Below are 17,432 nucleotides of genomic sequence, written 5' to 3'. Positions count from 1 at the left end.
TAGATGAGATATGCTGGGTCATGTATTCAATACAATGAACGGGCACATAGGTCATTCACTGGTGAACATCGTCAATCTTGATCACTCTCAGTGCTGTCTCCACCAAACTGATACGGGATATCTAGAAGTTCTGAATCCGAGTCATCTGAGTCCAAATCTTCAGAACCTTGTGGTTCATCGATGATACCGATGAGCTGTTGTAGCAGCACCTTTCCTACATACCATGGTGTCTTCAGCTTGCCATCCCTCAACTCCCATCCATGGCCAACTGTTACATCTGGAATATCTGGTTTAGCGATATGGACCCTCTTCCAGATTCCAATCTGATAGTTCACCACCTTATGTGCTGCTCTAGACTACATGGTGGTAGTGTTCACATTTCCACATTATTTGAAGGGTTGAGTTGGTCCTCCTAGGCACATAGTTCCTTTATGTGAATGTATCTCAGTTCATTGACCTTATGCACTGCAGTGCGACCATAGATGGCACAAGTGAACACCTCGAGTTCATCAATATCTTCTGCCACATCCCACATTTATCCCATCCTGGACAGTACAGCTGAACACTTTGGGGGTTTTCCGAAGAGTTTTCATGAGCTGGATCTTCCCTAGTCCCTTGAAGGTGTTGGTTGTGTCACATCCAGTGCACGAATGGAGACACAAGAGTGCTGTGCAGTGATGCTGTATGTGCCCCTCTGCGAGCTCAGTAATGTTGATCAGTCTTTGCTTATCTGTATGCCAGCCTCGATGATGGCCGAGAGGGCAAGAACCTGATCACAGGTACAGCACCGGGCCTAAAGCCCCCCCCTGCCTATCAGGTATGAAGGTCTCCAGGGTGGGGGTTAAACGGGATAGTAGGGCCCTCTCCATCAGCTATTTTTTTCAGTAATTGTAGGGTGCATTTTCCTGGCATGGTTTGGGTGTAGTCATTCCCTTAGAAGGTAGCTCAATGCCAATCGCTACTTAATGGGACTAAGTGATCATCCACCCCGTGTTTAGGCATTTCTTTCCTGCCGGGGGGGGTGTCTTCCAGGATGGCAATGTCCCCATCCCCAGAGCACGTGGAGTCGCCCAATGCTATGATGAGCACGACAATGATGTTATCCATATGCCATGGCCTTCTCAGTCACCAGACGTGAACCCAATCGAGCATTTGTGGAGTACTAGCAGGAGTACCCGGACCCGGCGTTGCCTGGCCAGTGATGTTCGAATCCTGTTGGCATTTTGAAGAAATCAAATTGGTTTTTGTTTTTTCTATTTTTTGTGGGTGCCTAAAACACTTCCCGACACCTACTGAGGAAAATTTATATTTTATGTTATAATATTACGCACACACACACACACACACACACACACGTCAGGGATAATTTAATATTACCTTTTAGAACGTTCTCGTTTCAAACGTTTCCAAACGTTTTTTTTTTTTTCAAAAAAATGTTTCTTTTTTTTTTTGGCCTAAAACCCTCAACAACACTCACTGATGAACCTTTGAAAGCTTGACGAAGATCCGTTCAGCCATCTCTGAGAAAAATGGCAACACACACACATAGACAAATGGCTCTCTTGTAATATAGATTCTGGAACGACGCCTGAGACAGCATTTTCCACCTCCCTCAAACAGGTGTGAGTTGATTAACTTTCTTGTGGAAGAATGGTGCCGCATCCCTCCTGCAGAATTCCAGACACTGGTGGACTCTATGCCATGCGTGCGCATGCAGGCCATACAGGCTGCATGTGGTGGCCCAATGTCCTATTACATTTTTTGGCCATGACCTGTGGATGTAACACACACACACACACACACACACACACACACACACACACACACACACACACACACACACACACACACACACACACACACACACACACACACACACACACACACACACACACACGCTTTCACCCCTCCTGCCCCTGCTGTTTTTTCCTGGCCCTGGACCCACTGAACAACCACATTAATGAGCAAGGACATGAATACACACTGATGTCACTCGGTGATGAATGAATGAATACTCAGTGATGTCACACTGAACATCCAAAAAGGTGATATAAATATTTGCTGCACATGGATGATTTAAAGGCCTTCAAGCCAAAGGAGGAAAAATTGGCAGAACAACTGAAATGTCAAACGGTACTCCGACAACATTCAAATGCAATTTGGCCGAGATAATGTGCCAAGTGCACATTCATACAAGGTAGACCAACAAAAACGGACAACATCAAAATTGACACAAATACAAAAGGGGAGCTAGACAACAAAGCATCACACAAATACCTCGAACTAGAAGAGGGCCACCAAATATAGTGCATTCAGAAAGTATTCAGACCCCTTCACCTTTTTCACACTTATTATGTTGCAGCCTTGTGCTGAAATCGTTTAAATTCATTTTTCCCTCATCAATCTACACTCAATACCCCATAATGACAAAGAGAAAACAGGATTTTAGAAAGTTTTGCAAATTTATTAAAAAGAAAAAACTGAAATATCACATTGACATAAGTATTCAGACCCTTAACTCAGTACTTAGTTGAAGCACCTTTGGCAGCGATTACAGCCTCGAGTCTTCTTAGGTATGACGCGACAAACTTTGCACACCTGGATTTGGGGATTTTCTGCCATTCTTCTCTGCAGCTCCTCTCAAGCTCTGTCAGGTTGGATGGGGACCGTCGGTGGACAGCCATTTTCAGGTCTCTCCAGAGATTATCGATTGGGTTCAAGTCAGGGCTCTGGCTGGGACACTCATGGACCTTCACAGAGTTGTCCCTAAGCCACTCCTGCGTTGTCTTGGCTGTGTGCTTAGGGTCATTGTCCTGTTGGAAGGTGAACCTTCGGCCCAGTCTGAGGTCCTGAGAGCTGTTTCAGGTTTTCATTAAGGATATCTCTGTACTTTGCTCCATTCATTGTTCCCTCAACCCTGACCAGTCCCCCAGTCCCTGCTGCTGAAAAACACCCCCACAGCATGATGCTGCCACCACCATGCTTCACCGTTGGGATGGTATTGGGCAGGTGATGAGCGGTGCCTGATTTACTCCAGACATGACACTTAGAATTGAGGCCAAACAGTTCAATCTTGGTTTCATCAGACCACAGAATCTTGTTTCTCACAGTCTGAGAGTCCTTTAGGTGCTTTTTTGCAAACTCCAAGCGGGCTTTCATGTGTCTTTCACTGAGGAGAGGGTTCCGTCTGGCCACTCTGCCATAAAGCCCAGATCAGTGGAGTGTTGCAGTGATGGTTGTCCTTCTGGAAGTTTCTCCCATCTCCACACAGGATCTCTGGAGCTCAGCCAGAGTGACCATCGGGTTCTTGGTCACCTCTCTTACCAAGGCCCTTCTCCCCCGATTGCTGAGTTTGGCCAGGCGGCCAGCTTTAGGAAAAGTCCTGGTTGTTCCAAACTTCTTCCATTTAAGAATTATGGAGGCCACTGTGCTCTTGGGAACCTTCAATGCAGCAGAATTTTTTTTGTTGGCTTCCCCAGATCTGTGCCTCGACACAATCCTGTCTCTGAGCTCTGCAGGCAGTTCCTTCGACCTCATGGCTTGGTTTGTGCTCTGATATGCATTATCAGCTGTGAGACCTTATATAGACAGGTGTGTGCCTTTGCAAATCATGTCCAATCAATTGAATTTACCACAGGTGGACTCCAATCAAGGTGTAGAAACATCTCAAAGATGATCAAGAGAAATGGGAGGCACCTGAGCTAAATGTCAAGTGTCAGAGCAAAGGGTCTGAATACTTATGTCAATGTGATATTTCAGTTTTTTCTTTTTAATAAATTTGCAAAACTTTCTAAAATCCTGTTTTCTCTTTGTCATTTTGGGGTATTGAGTGTAGATTGATGAGGGAAAAAATGAATTTAAACGATTTCAGCACAAGGCTGAACATAACAAAATGTGAAAAAAGTGAACAGGTCTGAATACTTTCTGAATGCACTGTATGTCACAAATAAATGCGTAAAATAATTACCAAAGAATACGTGCATGAAACGATGTGGATCCTCAAAACGTACCTTTCAACAGGAAACAAAATCAAAGCCATAAACCTACAAGCAGTAGGTTTATGGTTTAGGGCTTTAATGGCTTCAACCCTCCCATCTACTTTCTCAACAATCCTCTCCAAGAAGTTCTGTCACTCAAGCTTTTGGGTCTCACTATCTGCCATGATCTTTCTTGGAAAAAACACATTTCCACGCTGGCCTCCAAAGCCAGTTGCTGACGGCATCCTCCGTTGTGCGAAATCCTTCCTTGGCGCACCTGAGCTCCTCACCACATACAAGGCTTTCATCCGCAGCTCAATGGAATACTGTTCTCCCCTCTGGGCCGGTGCTCCTGCCTCACATTTAGCTCGGCTTCACGCTGTTGAAACCAAAGCTTTCAGAATCACTGGAATTTCCCACGATGAAGCTAACTCCGAGGGCCTTTCCCTGAAGCTAACGCTGTGTCCCCCAAATATTCCTACAGGTTGCACAAGATCTGCCTGCAACCCTCTTATGGTTAAACTGCCAAAATCAAGACTTTCTGCTCACCTTCACTCCTTCATTCCTCTTTTTTCCCACCTCTGGAACAAACTCCCCCACTCTCTTCAATCCCACTCCTCCCTCCAGGTCTTTAAAACAGCTGTTCACCATCTCTTATCTTCCCCCATCCAAAACCTTGATCTTTTCTACCCCCACTAACTCACCGCAGATCCACTTTTTTGAAATACCAACTTCTTTCCTGGAAGTCCTTGCAGTGTTCTTGTGTTTTATAAGTGTCCTTGTCCACGCAGGACCTTGCAGTGTCCTTGTCCACGCTTCTTCCCCCCAAGCCCTCTCCCTCCCACAGATCTCCCGATGTCCCTGCTCTCAAATGTTGTGTTTGTGTGCTTCCCCATCTTGTCTACCGCTCCCCCTTGTCATATGTTTTATGTGTCTGTTTGATTTTTTGTGTGATTGTTAGCTCTTTCACGAGCCTCGATCTTGTATACAAAAAAAACAACAAAAAAAACACGTGACCTATGATGTCCCAACTATCATAAAAACATTCTACATGGGTGTCGCTCCTTCCCTGAAAGTTTCGTCTCAATCTGACATGGTTGATAAGAAAAACGAGGTTTATTCCGTACGGACGGATGTAGGCGGACGGACAGACAACCCGAAAACATAATGCCTTCGGCTACCTTTGGGGGCGGAGACATAAAAAGGAAACGACAAATACAGGTACCAACTTTCTGGATGCATGTTGCAGATCGTATTTTAACCTGGATGTTAATGTGTATGCCGTCAAGGCAGTGATGGCAGAAGAACGCTGGCATAACCGTTGAAGATTTGTGGGTGTGTCAGCAGGAACAAGCCAGATAGAGCCAGACTCCATTCCAACCACCACCCAAGCATCCTGTTGATGTGGCAGGTGCAAAGTGGTGATACACAGGATGCGCTCTGTTTCGAACACCTGGAACATCCGGTAGAGCCGCACTGTTAGACATCATGTGTTAAATAACCTCATATTTGTGATTACTTTACTTTTTTAACATGGACGAGGGTATACGTGTATCTCGATTGATATATTTTCATTGAAAATCTCAATACAGAAACACAAAAAATATCATTTAATTAAACACACGAGAAAATTTCACATGTGCAAATCATTTTTGCATTATGCTCTTTATTCCCAGAACATTTTGGAACCAAAGAGCTTGTACTGCCCTTTCGTGGGGTTCAAAAAGGTGAGAATCAGAAGAAGCGAAGTTCAGTTTCCCATCCTATGCAACTGCAATCAGGTTTAGAGATACGAATTCCACTGTTTTCCAGATTAATCTTGCTATCCCCTCCGACACACATGCAATTTCCTTAGTTATCATACAAACGAGGCATGATTCCTGCTCGGATTTCATGATGTTTTATACTCTTGGTAATTAAATAAACGAATGCAGATGCTTTCTTCCTCCATTGCCAACAGTTTAGGGTTTCAGTTCCCTCATGCACATAGGGCACTTTTCTCTGGGAGAGTTTTATTCCACAACAAATGCCATTATATCGGATTGTATTATCGAATTGTTGTCACTTGTTTACTGCTTCATGCGTCAATTCATGCGTTTGTGTATGTGAGTGGGAGATTGCGTATTGGCAACAGGACATGCACACAATTGCTCCAAGTTCAGCGCCAGCACACTGGAATCATATTTGTCTTACGTCTCTATATTTATACAACTTGAAATCTCAATGCGTCCCCTGCATTCCCTCTAATAATGCAATGGCCCCACCGGAGACACCGGAGGCTGGAAATGAGGTAGAATATCTGAACTCCTCGTCTACCTCAACCTCAAATCCAGGTTTATCATCACTCTTTTGCTCCTCTTTTCTCCCAATTCTGGAACTATTTTCTGGAGACTGCACAACCACACTCTTTCCTCAAAGTCTTCAAAAGCAGGTGGGGCACCACCATCTCCTATCATCCCTCATTCCTACTGTGATTTCTGTGATTTTCTGTGATTTCTGTGATGATGGCTATGATCTTTTCTACTCCCATTAACCCTACCAACCCTCTTACTTGCAGGGCTCGGTCTATCCTTCTCTTTCTTTCTCTCTACCTCTCTATCTACATTCTCTTTCTCTCTGATTCATTAATTTCCTCCTTCTGCCCATCTGTGCCTTCACTGTCAATACGTTGCCCTTTTACCCTCTGTCATCTCACTCCTCCATGAACCCAAATATTCCATATGAAATACAATACAGACCTGGATGAGTTATAATTGAAACCGATATTCTGTTTTATTTATTACTAGCAGAAGTACCCGGCATTGCCGGGCGGGGGAGGGAAGGGGAACGGGGGGAGGGGGAAGGGGAGGTGAGGGGAACGGGGAGGAGAGGGGGGAGGGGGAGGGGGAAGGGACGGGAGGGAAGGGGAGGGGAGGGGGGGAAGGGAAGGGAAGGGGGAAAGGGGGTAGGGGGAGGGGGAAGGGAAGGGGAGGGGGTAGGGGATGGGGGGAAGGGGAGGAGGAGGGGAGGAAGGGGAGGGGGAGGGAAGAGGGGGAAGGGGAAGGGGAAGAGGGGAAGGGGAGAGGGGAAGGGGGGGAAAGGGGGGAAGGGGAGGGGGAAGGGGAGGATGGGGGGGAGGGGGAAGGGGGAGGGGGTGGGGAGGGGAGGGAGGGGGAAGGGGAGGAGGGGAAGGGAAGGGCCAGTCAACAATGACGTTGCAGCACAGGCTGAGATTCAGTGTATAATGTTCCTCGCTGAAATGCGCTAAGTTAAATATGAATAAAAATATGGATCTCGTCATCGGAGGTCATTTTTACATAGGCCATGTCCTTCCCAGGCCCAATGGCCATGTCTATGCCAAAAATCAAGTACGTGAGCGAGTCTGGCGCACTGAATTGAAAATGTATAGAACGCTCATACTCCGTGAAAAGTGTAGCCGCCGTGTCACCATCTTGGTTAGCACGACTCGACCGACTCGCTTCGCGGATCTCGTTTGTTTTGACCGTGTCCCATATTTTAAAAGCCAGACAACTGTTAAAATGCCATTTTGTGCGGCAATAAACTGCTCCAATCGGTTATGGAAGGGTTGTGGAAAGACGTTTCACAGCTGTTTCAAAGACGTTTAATTCATATCGCACAAAATCGACACAAAAACACGATCGCACAAAAGGTGAAAAAACGCAATCGCTTTTCGCTCTGAATTACGTGCAAACGCGTGACGGAAATCACCATCGCCCAGCATCGAGTGCCAACCAAGATGGCACCCGGTAGCTGCATCTCCACCTGTGTGGTGTGAATGGCAATGGCCATTCTATATATTTTCAGTTCAGTGGTCTGACGGCGAGGATGGAACATCACGTGATCGCTCTGAGCGAATCAGCGAGCTCCTCTGGCACTGGCTGAGATTCCGTGTATAATGTTTCTCGCTGAATTGCACAGAGGTAAATATGAATAAAAAAATATGGATCTCGTCAAATATTTTTAGGTAGGCCATGTTCTTCCCAGGCTCAATGGCCATGTCTATGCCAAATATCAAGTACGTGAGCCTCTCCGTTTAGGAGTCTATAGGTAACACACAAACAAACTGTGTTTTATATATATAGATTATATGTACATTTTTAATTACGGAATCGTTTTTCCCCACTCAAAACAACTGTCCTAACTTGCACTGCAAAGCAAAAACAATCAGTAACAATCAGCAAGGTCAACTGACTCTTAAATACTGTATTTCGCATTCTAAATGCAACAAAACCACAAACCTGCGACCATAGTAGCGTTCCATTGGAATTAAGGACACACAGCTCAGCTTTGCCATCTCGATGCACACAGACACACACGTCAGTCTCATGCTGCACCGTCCGGGTCACAGTCAGACAGCTGGCTATCCCTGGGCCCGGCACTTCAATCACTGCAGCCAACCCCAGAATTTCTTCTGTGCAGAGACGATTGTACACCTGTGCCCATTATTCGGTCAAAAAGCAAAGAAATAGAAGATGGCCAACACCACATGTATTCAATTTGTCACAAAATGTATGCTGGCATTTCCCCTTAATAGAAACTGCAACTGTGTATGTTTTTTATTGATCACATGATTTATGCAGAAATTGCCAAAGAAAAGTGAAGGTTTAAGATCATTAAATAACTCTCCGACAAAAAACAAACAAAAGAAGACAAAAAAAACAAAACGACATTTTGCTGAATCAATGTTTGAAAACAATAATGTATCGTAATAATAGTGCAGCCAAGTGGTGTTTAACCGAATGCAAGGAATTCAGTCGAATGCTCAATATAAAATGGAGATTTTGCACTTCCACTCGTACGACGCCAATCTTTCTCCATGCGTAAACACATTCGTGGCTTCGGCAATTTCTCAGTACAATTGAGATTCTCCCTTTCCACCTGTGAGAAGCCGCAATTTTTTGCACACACTCGCAGATTCGACATTTGCAGTTTCACCATTGACCACATGTAGAAACATTATAAGTTTTTTGCCCAATTCATTCGGGAACTGGCTGTCCATGCGCCTGTATGATCCCATGATTCCACCCATGTGTACCGTCTAAGGTGATAAACTGTGTAGCATGGGTACCTAACTCACCAGTATATTACAGTGCCTTCAGAAAGTATTCACACCCCTTGACTTTTTCATATTTTGTTGTGTTACAGCTTGAATTTAAAATGCATTTAATATAGATGTTTTGGTCACCGATCTGCACAAAATACCCCGTAATGACAAAATGAAAAACAGAAATATCTAATTTATATAAGTATTCAACCCCTTGAGTCAATACATCATAGAAGCGCCTTTGGCAGTGATTACAACTTTGAGTTTTATTGGGTATGTCTGTATCAGCTTTGCACATCTGGATTTGGGTATTTCCTTGCAGATTTCTCCCATTATTCCTTGCAGATTTGCTCAAGCTCTGTCAAGTTGGATGTGAAGCGTCAGTGAACAGCAATCTTCAAGTCTTCCCACAGAATCTCAATGGGATTCTTCTGGGATGGGATTCTTGTTCTGAAGCCATTCCAGTGTTGCTTTGGCTGTATCGTTTAGGTCATTTTCTTGTTGGAACGTAAATCTTTGGCACCGTCTAAGGTCCTTTGCCCTCTGAAGCAGGTTCTCCTCAAGGATTTGCTGTTTGGCTCCATTTGTTGTTCTCTCTATCCTTACAACTCTCCCAGTCCCTGCTGCTGAAAAGCATCTCCATAGCATGATGCTGCCACCACCATGCTTCACGGTAGGGATGGTGTTAGATTGATGACGAGCTGTGCTCGGTAGTACTTTGCATTCAGGCCAAAGAGTTAAATTTTTGTCTCATCAGATAACATAATATTTTGCCTCATGCCCTCAGAGTCTGTCACCTGCCTTTTTGCAAACTCCAGGCATGCTGTCATGTGCCTTTTTCACAGGAGTGGCTTCTGTGTAGCCACTCTCCCATAAAGCCTAGATTTGTGAAGTGCTGCAGAGACTGTTGTCCTTCCAGCAGGTTCGCCCATCTCAGCCAAATAACTCTGTAGTTCTGTCAGAGTGGTCATTGGGTTATTGGTCACCTCCCTGACCAAGGTCCTTCTGGCCCGGTTACTCAGTTTGGTCAGATGGCTAGCTCCAGGAAGAGTCTGGGTAGTTCCATATTCTTTCCATTTACTAATAATGGAGCTCACTGTGCTCCATTATTTGGAACTTTCAACAGTCTAGAAATTGTTTTATACCCTTCCCAGATCTCTGCCTCCTCACAATTATATCTCAGAGTTATATGGACAGTTCCTTGGACTTTATGATAACGTTTATGCTCTGAATAAACGTTTATGTTTATGCATTGTCAACTCAGTTTTGACCTTATAGACCTTAGTTTTGACCTTATAGATGAGACCTTATATAGAAAGATGCGTTTCTTTCTAAATAATGTCCAATCAATTGAATTGACCACAGTTGGACTCCAATCAAGTTGTAGTGACATCTCAAGGATGATCAAAGGAAATTGGATGCACCTGAGCTCAATTTGGCATGTCATAGCAAAGGGGTTGAATATTTATTGACTCAAGACATTTCAGCTTGTCATTTTTAATTACATTGCAAAAATTTTCCAAAAACAAAAATTCCACTTTGACATTGTGGGGTATTATGTGTAGATCAGTGACAAAAAAAAAATCTAAATTAAACCCATTTTTATTTCAGGCTGAAACACAACAACATGTGAAAAAGGTCAAGGGGTGTGAATACTGTTGCGAATATGGAATTTGGCCTCCATATCCGCTTGTAAATATTCCCCTATTTTCTCCAATACTCCCCAACTTTCCCCAATCCCCCATTCCCTAGTCCCATTGCATGTAAATAACAATCAGTAGAGCCGACCTTCCCCTTATTCCCCCATTAAATGTCGTGCCCAGGTCCACCGCACCACACGTAGCCAACTTTCGGACATCTTCCTAGTTATTCTTAATCTATGTCAGTTAAGGCCTCGTTTCCATTAATTATGACTCTTCGTTGCACCAGAATGTGATTATATGGCATCAGTAGTGAGTTTAGGACCTTTCCCATACCTCCTCCCATCTTCTTCCCCAAACAACAACAATAACAACAACTACAACAACAATTACAACAACAACAGAGGGGATGGCGGCGGAGCGGGGGAGGATGCGTCCTCACACCGGCTCGATTAGCTCCAGACCATGCGCTCCACGGGGTTACCCCGAAGGGGCTGGCTGTCAGCTCCTCGTCGGGGGCGGAGCCAGTAACCCCCCCCGCACGCACCCAATGAGAAGCAACGTGCCGATTCCACGAGGCGGAGCTAACGAGCCGAGGGCGTGTCACTCCCCGCCGGATATACGCGGCCACGCGCCGGATGTGACGTCAGATTCGCCCCCAGCTGGAGAAAGACGGACCTGCGAGCGCTGAAACAGATGCGCCTGAGTTTGGAGAGGCCTGAGAAAGAACGTCACCTCTGAGCGCTGCGACGAGACCTCCCCGCATCTCTGGACCGAACCGTGTACCCTGCTTTGAGCCAAGAGTGCACCTTGAGCCATCGCTATCTGCCTTTCCTAGCCATCAAACCCCGTGTGAGTCAGCGTTGTCCCGTTTATCTGTCGTCTGTCTAGGGTTAATATAAGAGTGTGTCTAAGTGCCTGTCTTTCTATGCTGTCCCTCTTGTAGTTGTAATCTAACCTTCCGCCTTAATATAACCTCCTCCGGAGGTCTTGAGAACTGAACCCCTGGTGTCGTATTGTGTCATTATAACCCAGCCGGGTGTCTTCTTTTTCTTATTGAGCCAGCGTAGCGCGACTTCGTCAACGTCGAGTATAGTCGGGTAATTTGTGCGGACACGACGGCCATTCCGCTCGGCCCACTTTAACATCAAAGTCGTGTCTGTAACAATTGGTGTCGAGGAGTGGAATTCGAACCCGGGACTAAATTTATTAGGCCCAAATTTTGGGAGGGAAAATCGATTCGGAGCGCGTACTGCGCTCGACGAAATTATAACGAAAAAAAAAAAATTGGATTTGTTTTACGAAACTCGAATTTTGCAAGTCGCGCTATGGCGGATCAAGACAGCTGGGGTCCGGTAAAGGAGAGTGAGGTAGGGTCGATCCAGGACCAAAATGAGGGACAGGAGGAGAGCGAAGCAGTGAGGGCGGCAGGTTCGCAAAATAGCGCCGTCACGCACGAAGAAGCGGGCGCGCAAAATGGCGCCTCGCTGGTCACCGTGCCCGCGACCGAAGTAGCGCCGCTGGGAAGATTGGAACTTTTTTTTATACAAATGACGGCCCTTATGGAAAAGAATAGTGAGCGATTGGAAAACCAAATGGGGGTAATGGGGAACCGGATGGATGCTCAGAGTGAGCAATTGGGGGTAATGAGGGACGAAGCGAGGGCTCGGAGTGAGCAATTGGGGGTAATGAGGGACGAAGCGAGGGCTCGGAGTGAGCAATTGGGGGTAATGAGGGACGAAGCGAGGGGTACCAGTGAGGGGTTAGACAATAATTTTGAGGAGTTAGACAAGAAATTTGGGAAGATAGACAATAATTTTGAGGGGTTAGACAACGGGATAAAAGAAGTGAAAAATGGGTTAATGGGGGTAGAAAATAGAATGGCTGCCCAGGAGAATCAGATAGAGGGAGTGAAAAATGGGTTAGAGGGGTTAGAAAACAGTATGGAAGGCAAATTGAGGGACATGAGGGACCAAGCGGAAAGGGAAGTTAAACAAATGGAGCAGCAGATAGAGGGGGTCAGAATGGGGGTAGAAACCAAACTGGATGCTCACAGGGAGGAAATGGAGCAGATGAGGGTGGCATCTGGGCAGGAGATGCAAGTGATGGGAGAAGAGATCAGAGGAGGAGTGAGTGAGGAGGTCGGAGGAGTGCGCGAGGAGGTGAGGCACTGTAAGGAGCACATGGAGAAGGAGGTGAGAAAGGGGACTGTAAAGTTACAAGGGGGCATAGAGGACCTGACGCATGAGGTGGAGCAGCTGACGGTGGGACAAACGGAGTTAGTGGAGCAGGTTCAAAGGAACACTGCGGTATTAGGAGGGTTAACAGCGACACAAAACGACATAAAAAACGACTTGATAGCGACAAAGAGGGAATGTCAGATGGTACGTGAGGGACTGACAACGAGGTTGGACGAGGTGATAGAGGTAATGGAGACGAAGGACCGGCAGGTGAGGACGCACATGGAAACGGTCAAGGTAGCCTTGGAGGACGAGCTTGAGGAGACGTACCGGGGAATAAAAGAGGTGAGGCACAAATTAGAAGAAGTGGAAGAAGGGGTGAGCGAAATTAAGAAGCGACGGAGAGGGGATAACAAAGAGATAAAAGAGGAGATAAAAGAATTGGTCCAAAGTCTGTGTTTGGATCGTGATGTGCTCATTAACCGGATGAGGGATTCGCAGGTGATGGAGGAGAAGCGAAGAGGAAGAGGACCCGGTGTAAGTGGTGACCAATATGGTCGTGCGTATGATGCGCCAGGGGATTTAAGAAGCTTGGGGGTCGAGATAGACCCGGGTGTTCGTGAGAGGCCGTTGGTGAAGTGTGCGACAGGTCTGGTGTGCGAAAATGGAGGTGTGCAAGAAAGTCCGACTCTGGGGTGTGTGAGGAAAGAGTGCGCTGTCAGAAGTAAGGAAGAGTGTCCACCTGTGGTGAGTGTTACAGAGGGTGTGACGGGAGAGTGTGCGCAGGAGTGTGCGCGAGAAAGGTGTGTGACGGACAGGTGCATGAGGAAAGAGTGCGCTGTCAGAAGTAAGGAAGAGTGTCCACCTGTGGTGAGTGTTACAGAGGGTGTAACGGGAGAGTGTGCGCGAGAAAGGTGTGTGACGGACGGGTGCATGGGGAAAGAGTGTGCTGTCAAGAGTAAGGGTGAGTGCGTTGTCACGAGTGGAGGTGAGAGTAGTGAGAGTGATAAGGAGCGTGAGTTAGTTGTGACAGGTGAGCGAGGATGTACACCTGGGATGGAAGGATGCACACCTGGAATGGTAGAGCGTGAGTGGGAATGCACGCTGGAGTTGGTGGTGAGGCACGTGGTTGGGTGTGCGAATGAGAGCACACCTGTGATTGTCACAGAGGAGGTGACTGAGGAGGGGGCGCGAAGAGGTGTTTTGGTGAGGTGTGCGAGCAACGAATGTGTGCCAAGGTGTTCGGTGGTCAGGTGTGTGACCAAGGCTGTGAGTGGAATGAGTGTACCTGGGTGTGTAAGGAAAGGTACGAGGAGCATGGGCACGGCTGGATGTGTGAGCAAGGAACGGGCTGCGGGGTGTAAGCGTCCAGGTGAAGCATCGACGTTAGACGGGGTAGAGTTTAGAACGACTTATAGCCGAATCGGGCCCTCGGTGCGTGCCGGGCCTCGCTTTGAACGGCCGCGTCCAGGCTCCACTAGGCGGAGCTGGCAGCCCGATAGAAAGGGTCGTCATGGCGACCACTTTTTGGTGAGACGTGCCGGCAGGTCGAGATCGGGGCATTGGATGGCTCCACGCCGAGGTGGTGCGTGGGATCTCGGCACGGGTAAGCCCCCGTCCCTGCACCGAATGCCGGACGCATCCAGCCGCTGGCACAAAACAACCAGCATCCATTGCTTGGCTTTACGAAGCCAGGCTTTGGACAGGAATTGGCGCACCGAGAGGCAGTAGTGAGTAGACTGGGTGATGAGGTTAGTGTTTTGGACCCAAAATTAGAGAAAAACAAAATTTGATGATTGGCAAGGGATTGGCAGTAGTGATTGGCAGATGATGGGCAGTGATTGGCAAATTTTTGATTTATTGAAATTTGATGTGCAAAATTAGTAGTGAGAGACCCCCGATGTGGTGGGATGGCAAATCCACCATCCTTCCCACGTGGGGGCAAAGGAGCTATAGTTTATGGGGTGTATGGCAGTGAAAACTAGCCCGGGTGGGTTAGGTTATATTGTAGGGATCTAGAAGAGATTGACATTAGGTAACGTTAAGTTTAGTTAGTGACTGATACCTGTAGTAGGGACGCAGGTAGATTAGTGTGGATGATAATGACGAGGGAGCGCAATAGTTTAAAGGGACGACTGGGAAGCGCAAGTTTCAGAAGGGAGTAGTTAGCTGAGATGATGCCGTGTGTGGGAGGATGGAACAGGTGTGATTGCACAGGTGTGCAATTGGACAGGAGTGTGGAGCAGTGTATGAGTAGTGAGTGTGTGGATCAGCGCGAATGCGCTTGGGGAGAGAAGGGTGCAGGTGGCACCAAGTGTGAGAGCACAGGTGTGCAAGTACAGGTGTGTGGAGAGAGTTGGAGTAAGTGGTACGGAGTGGTGTGCATGGTGCGAAGGTGTGGATGGGGGAAGAGTGGACCCCTTTCACGAATACCCGGGGCGGGTAGTGTAAGTGTTAGGTAGAGGGTATAGGTAAGTTGTGGTTGGATATTGGCATTTGTGGTGCGGTTGCAGAATGGTGTTGTGAATGGGTGCATTAGTGTTGTGGAAATGGCGGGGCGTGTAGCCTGTTAGTGTGTGTAGTTGGTTGGGCACTCCACCACTGTGAGGATGTCGGCCAGGTGAGGCCGCAGGTGGGCTCTGGGAGCCGGTAGAGTTGTGGATGGGGCCCGAGGATCCGGAGGATGGACCCGGGTAGCCCAGTGCCAGAGAGGGCACCGAGTGGGGAGAGTGCCAGAGGGCCTTCCCCTGGTAGTTAGGTTAGGGTAAGGAGCAGGTAAGCTCGGAGGCAACTGCAGTGGTGGAGGTGTGCAGGTGGGTAGACCCACTGGGAGAGGTACACGCCACAGCCCAGAAATTGTACGAGGGCACCGGGAGATGAATCGGGGGAGTGAGACCCCAAATTGAAGCGCACCACAGTTTGGCCAATGGGAATTGGTTTTTAGAACCCATAGTGTAAGAGGGCCAATGGTTTGGCCGGAGAAAGACCCCGGGTAGTGTAAAGTTGTTAAAGTCATTTAGGAGATAGTTAGGATTGATGAACCTGTCGCACCATACGCAGCCACTTACCTGTGGTGATGATGATGACTCCACACCTGTGTTTTCTTTGTTTTGTTGCAGGAGATGAATCGCTGTGTGGATTTGTGAGACGCATCACGACGTGGATGAGACATTGGGGTGATTCCATCTCTCCCTCCCTAGGAGGGACTGATGATGAATTGGTAATGGCAAATTATGATGTTGAGTTGGAGATGGCAAATTTTGATGAGAGTTGAAAATGGCAAATTTGATTGGTTAGGAGGGAGAGAAGACGAATTTGGTATAGGGGAGGAACGGGGAAGACAGTAGGGATGTTTGTTGATTTGTAAAGTAGATGTTTATGGGTAGTGTTGTGTTGTGTGGATACAGTAAGGGGTAAGGGAGGGGCCATGTAGGTTACCTGGTGTGGGGGGGCGTACGATAGGAACGTACCTGTCTCACCTGGTTCCCATGTGCCCCCAGTGTGCATCACCTTACATTGCGTGCACTTTTGCGTCCTTACCACCTTACTCACTTGTTTCTTCTTTTGTCTCCCACCTCCGAGGATCTGGCTTTGGGGTAGAGAGAGAGGAGAGAGAGGTGCTGGCTGCGCAGTTGTGGGCCTGCACTTTCGCTGTTTGCTGCCGGGATCGATACACCATATGGACCGCAATGTTTGTGGCCACCCACAATGGACCGCAGTTCGTTTGCGGCCAAGCACCACCCGGGGATGGACCTATGGGTCAACGTGGCACCTATGCCATACAGGTGAACCACTTTTAGTTGACACCAAGTGCACCACAAGAAGAGCAAGAGACACCTGCAGGGTTAGGGGTTGTCGCATTTATTTTTAATCATTGAACAATGGTGACTGCACCGGATGGTGCTGACTGTGTGGTGGGGTGGTGCTTTTGATGCTGGGAAAGGGTGCTCTGCACGTTATTAAAGGCCGTCGGCCACAGAGCACTCGTGGGTTGGTGTATCGATGTTGGCAAGCGCGCTCTCTCTATGCATAACATCTGCATGTGTTCCTCCAAAGACAGGTCCTGGATCGTAGTGTAGATATCAGCGTAATCTTGTAAATAATGCTCCCTACCGGCTGTATGTGTAGTTTGCGAATTCTTTCCGGATTCGGTTATCCTGTGGGTGTGTTTCTGTGAGGAGAAGGGTGCAACGTCGCAGGGGGACATATTTACTCATTTGTGAATATCTGTAAAACTGTCGCACTCAGGGTAGAGTTAATAGTAGAGGGAACTACATTGCGTGCCACACTAAAGTAAGTAAAAATTTATCGGGTCGGGACGCCCCGAGGGTAGAGAAGGGTGCAATGTTGCGAATATGGAATTTGGCCTCCATATCCGCTTGTAAATATTCCCCTATTTTCTCCAATACTCCCCAACTTTCCCCAATCCCCCATTCCCTAGTCCCATTGCATGTAAATAACAATCAGTAGAGCCGACCTTCCCCTTATTCCCCCATTAAATGTCGTGCCCAGGTCCACCGCACCACACGTAGCCAACTTTCGGACATCTTCCTAGTTATTCTTAATCTATGTCAGTTAAGGCCTCGTTTCC

The 17,432-nt window shown here is 47.3% G+C and overlaps 1 protein-coding gene across 6 annotated transcripts in view; it reads right to left on the bottom strand.

Annotated features, from left to right (window-relative positions):
* Positions 1-17,432, bottom strand: part of LRRK2 (leucine rich repeat kinase 2) — a 221,783-nt gene that overhangs the window by 32,098 nt on the left and 172,253 nt on the right. For all 6 annotated transcript variants that reach the window (XR_010986405.2, XR_010986404.2, XM_068131309.2 and 3 more), the window contains 2 exons: positions 8,216-8,410; positions 5,240-5,430 (listed from right to left, as the gene is read on the bottom strand). Coding sequence is in view for 4 of the 6 variants with exons in the window: in XM_068131309.2 (XP_067987410.2) it covers positions 5,240-5,430; positions 8,216-8,410 (386 nt within the window). In the remaining 2 variants the exon portion in view is untranslated. The remainder of the gene's footprint in view (positions 1-5,239; positions 5,431-8,215; positions 8,411-17,432) is intronic.

Source organism: Myxine glutinosa, chromosome 11 (assembly GCF_964187855.1).
Source record: "Myxine glutinosa chromosome 11, kmMyxGlut1.1, whole genome shotgun sequence".
Taxonomy (NCBI): domain Eukaryota; kingdom Metazoa; phylum Chordata; class Myxini; order Myxiniformes; family Myxinidae; genus Myxine; species Myxine glutinosa.
This window is presented reverse-complemented; position numbering and strand designations above follow the sequence as displayed.